The sequence below is a fragment of the Henckelia pumila genome, chromosome 4 (assembly GCF_033568475.1).
Source record: "Henckelia pumila isolate YLH828 chromosome 4, ASM3356847v2, whole genome shotgun sequence".
Classification (NCBI taxonomy): Eukaryota; Viridiplantae; Streptophyta; class Magnoliopsida; order Lamiales; family Gesneriaceae; genus Henckelia; species Henckelia pumila.
In genome coordinates, this window is record NC_133123.1 from 215,792,824 (window position 1) to 215,796,274 (window position 3,451).

The following is a 3,451-nucleotide window of genomic DNA, read 5'->3' on the forward strand; positions in this document are numbered from 1 at the left end:
AAACTAAGAACTGACATTACAACTTTTTCCCAAGGAGAACAGGAAACATTTTATGAAGCATGAGAGCGCTACAAAGATCTACTAAGGAGATGTCCACACCACCAATTACCAGATGGTCTTGTGGTACAAACTTTTTATTATGGTCTTTCTCACTCTAATCGTACCATGTTAGATGCAGCTGCAGGTGGAAATTTACTGCAAAAATCGTCAGAGGATGGTTATGAATTAATTGAGGAAATGGCATCTAGTAGCTATCACCCTTTATTTGAAAGGAGTGCAGCCCGGAAATCTAATGGGATTCATCAGGTTGATGCATTCACATCAGTGGCCGCTCAACTTGAAGTCATGAACAAGAGAATTGAGGAACTGAGTATAGGAAACTCTGTGATGTGAGTTCAAGAAGTATGGTGTGAAAAATGTGGTGCAGAAAATTTTACGAAAGACTGTCAAACATTTTCTCAACCAGAGGGAGTTATGGCAAGTCACATGGGGAATCAAAATCGCCCAAGGAATGACCCATTCTCGAACTCCTATAATCTAGGGTGGAGACAACATCCAAATTTCTCGTGGAGTGGACAGAACAATAAGCCATATGGGAATCAGAACTACGGCAGACAGCCTCAATAAGAGAAATCGAGTTTAGAGCAGATGATGCAGCAATTCATATCATCTACTAAAACCCGGATGTAGAATCAAGATGCTTCGATAAAGAATCTGGAGAATCAGATAGGGCAATTGGCCAAAACAATTTCCAGCAGAGATCAGGGTACCTTGCCGAGTGACACGAAGAAGAATCCGAAGGAGCAGGTAAAAGCAATCGAACTGAGGAATGGGAAGACAGTAGAGCCTACACCATAGGTCGAGAAAGAGCTAGAATTGGCTACATCAACAAGAATTGCAGGTAAGTCATCTATCCCAACACTTTCACCCACTTCACATGAAAAAATTGTTGTGCCACCACCTTTCCTGCAGCCCTGAAGAAGGCAAAACTAGATTCTCAGTTTGGAAAATTCCTAGAAGTATTCAAGAAATTGAATATTAATATTCCCTTTGCCGATGCACTAATGCAAATGCCAAGTTATGCAAAGTTCTTGAAAGAGATCCTCTCCAACAAGAGGAAACTGGAGGAGCATGCAATAATTAGTCTGACTGAGAATTTCTCAGAACTGGTGCAAAATAAAATCCCATTAAAGCAAAAAGATCCAGGGAGTTTCTCTATCCCTTGTGTGATTAATGATATTCAATTTCATAAAGCTTTATGTGATTTGGGTGCTAGTATAAATCTAATGTCTTACTCTGTGTTCAGGAAATTGAGCTTGGGAGAACCAAAGTCCACCAGAATGTCGTTACAACTGGCAGACAGGTCCATCAAATATCCACGGGGGATAATCGAGGACGTGCTTGTAAAAGTGGACAAATTCATCTTCCCCGTGGACTTCGTGGTGTTAGATATGGAAGAGGATTTGGACATGCCACTCATATTGGGTAGACCCTTCCTGGCGACAGGAAAGGCATTAATAGATGTCCAGAAGGGGGAGTTGCTGTTAAGAGTGGGAGAAGAGAAAATTTCGTTTGACGTTTTTAATGCTTTAAAATTTTCTCAGAATAATGAAGAATGTTTTCAACTGGATGTAGTGGACTCACTGTTATTTGATTATGTGCAGGATACTTTTCAGGAACCATTAGAAGCTGCACTTATCTCTGAGCAAGTGGACGTTCTCAGTGATGGAATTGAAGAGATGACCGCATATTTGAATGACAACCAGTCATGGAGAAGAGGTGGAAAGTTTAGACTTGAAGACCTTGGTGATCGGAAAGATTTAGTTCTCCAGAAACCAAGCCTTGAGGAACCACCTACTGTGGAATTGAAACCATTACCTGTCCATCTTCCTTTTTGACAGGTGAGATGGAGGCCAGACTAATGGAGGTGCTCAAGAAACACAAGAGTGTGTTTGCCTGGAAAGTGGCGGATATCAAAGGAATCAATCCATCCTTATGCATGCACAAGATTTTAATGGAAGAGAACATCAACCCATTGGTCCAACCACAGGATATTGAATCCAAAAATGCAGGAAGTTGTAAAAGCTGAAACGATCAAACTTCTGGATGCAGGTATCATTTATCCTATATCTGATAGTCCATGGGTGAGTCCAGTGCAGTGTGTACCAAAAAAGGGGGGAATTACTGTCATACAGAATGAGAAAAATGAACTAATACCTACTAGGACAGTTACAGGTTGGCGTGTGTGCATAGACTATAGAAAACTAAATGACGCAACCCGTAAGGATCATGTTCCCCTCCCCTTCATTGATCAAATGCTAGATAGACTGGCTGGGTATGAGTTTTACTGTTTTTTAGATGGGTATTTGAGATACAATCAAATAGCGATTGCACCTGAAGACCAGGATAAAACGACTTTCACTTGCCCATATGGTACGTTTGCCTATAGACGTATGCCTTTCGGGTTATGTAACGCTCCTGCTACTTTTCAGAGGTGCATGACTGCCATTTTTTATGATATGGTCGAAAATTTTTTAGAAATTTTCATGGATGATTTCTCTATTTTCGGTAAATCTTTTGAGGCATGTCTGCATAACTTGAATGCTGTTTTAATGAGATGCGAGGAGACAAATTTGGTACTGAACTGGGAGAAGTGTCATTTCATGGTGACAGAAGGTATAGTATTGGGTCACCGAATTTCTGAGCAGGGGATCGAGGTGGACAAAGCCAAGGTGTACGTTATTCAAAATTTGCCTCCACCTACGACAGTCAAGGGAGTCAGAAGTTTCCTGGGCCATGCCGGCTTCTATCGGCGGTTTATTAAGGATTTTTCAAAAATTTCCAAACCTCTTTCTTCTTTGCTAATGAAAGATGCCAGTTTTGACTTTGATTCAAATTGTTTGCAGGCCTTTGAAGTGTTGAGAGAAAGACTGGTGACTACACCAATACTTACATCACTGAACTGGGATCTTCCATTTGAAGTCATGTACGATGCAAGTGAATATGCTGTTGGTGCAGTGCTTGGCCAACGAATAGACAAGGTATTCAAAACTATTTACTATGCTAGCAAGAACTCAACTAAATTATGCCACCACTGAAAAAGAGTTGTTAGCTGTAGTATTTGCACTGGATAAATTTCATTCATACATTGTACTCTCAAAAATCACAGTATACACAGATCACTCTGCTATTAAGAACTTGTTGGCAAAGAAAGATGCGAAACCTAGACTGATTGGGTAGATCTTACTTTTGCAAGAATTTGATTTAGAGATCAGGGATAAGAAAGGTGTTGAAAATGTAGTAACTGATCATCTATCTAGATTAGAATGCATTGCTGATGGTGCAAAAAATGAGATAGATGACATAGATGATTGGTTCCCTGATGAAAAACTTTTTGCCATAGAAAGTTCACCATGGTATGCTAATTTTGCGAATTATCTAGTCACAAGCA

At 40.2% G+C, this 3,451-nt stretch overlaps 1 protein-coding gene and 1 non-coding gene across 2 annotated transcripts; one reads left to right on the forward strand and one right to left on the reverse strand.

The window, feature by feature from the left end:
* On the reverse strand, positions 1–107 carry LOC140869971 (small nucleolar RNA R71). The gene has a single exon (XR_012146957.1). It is a non-coding gene; the product is annotated as a small nucleolar RNA R71 (small nucleolar RNA).
* A 58-nt stretch (positions 108–165) lies between these two features.
* Positions 166–1,898, forward strand: LOC140862758 (uncharacterized). The gene is made up of 2 exons (XM_073265793.1): positions 166–370; positions 973–1,898. Exons 1-2 carry the CDS (start codon positions 166–168, stop codon positions 1,896–1,898), a joined length of 1,131 nt encoding a protein of 376 aa, XP_073121894.1.
* Positions 1,899–3,451: the final 1,553 nt, after the last annotated feature.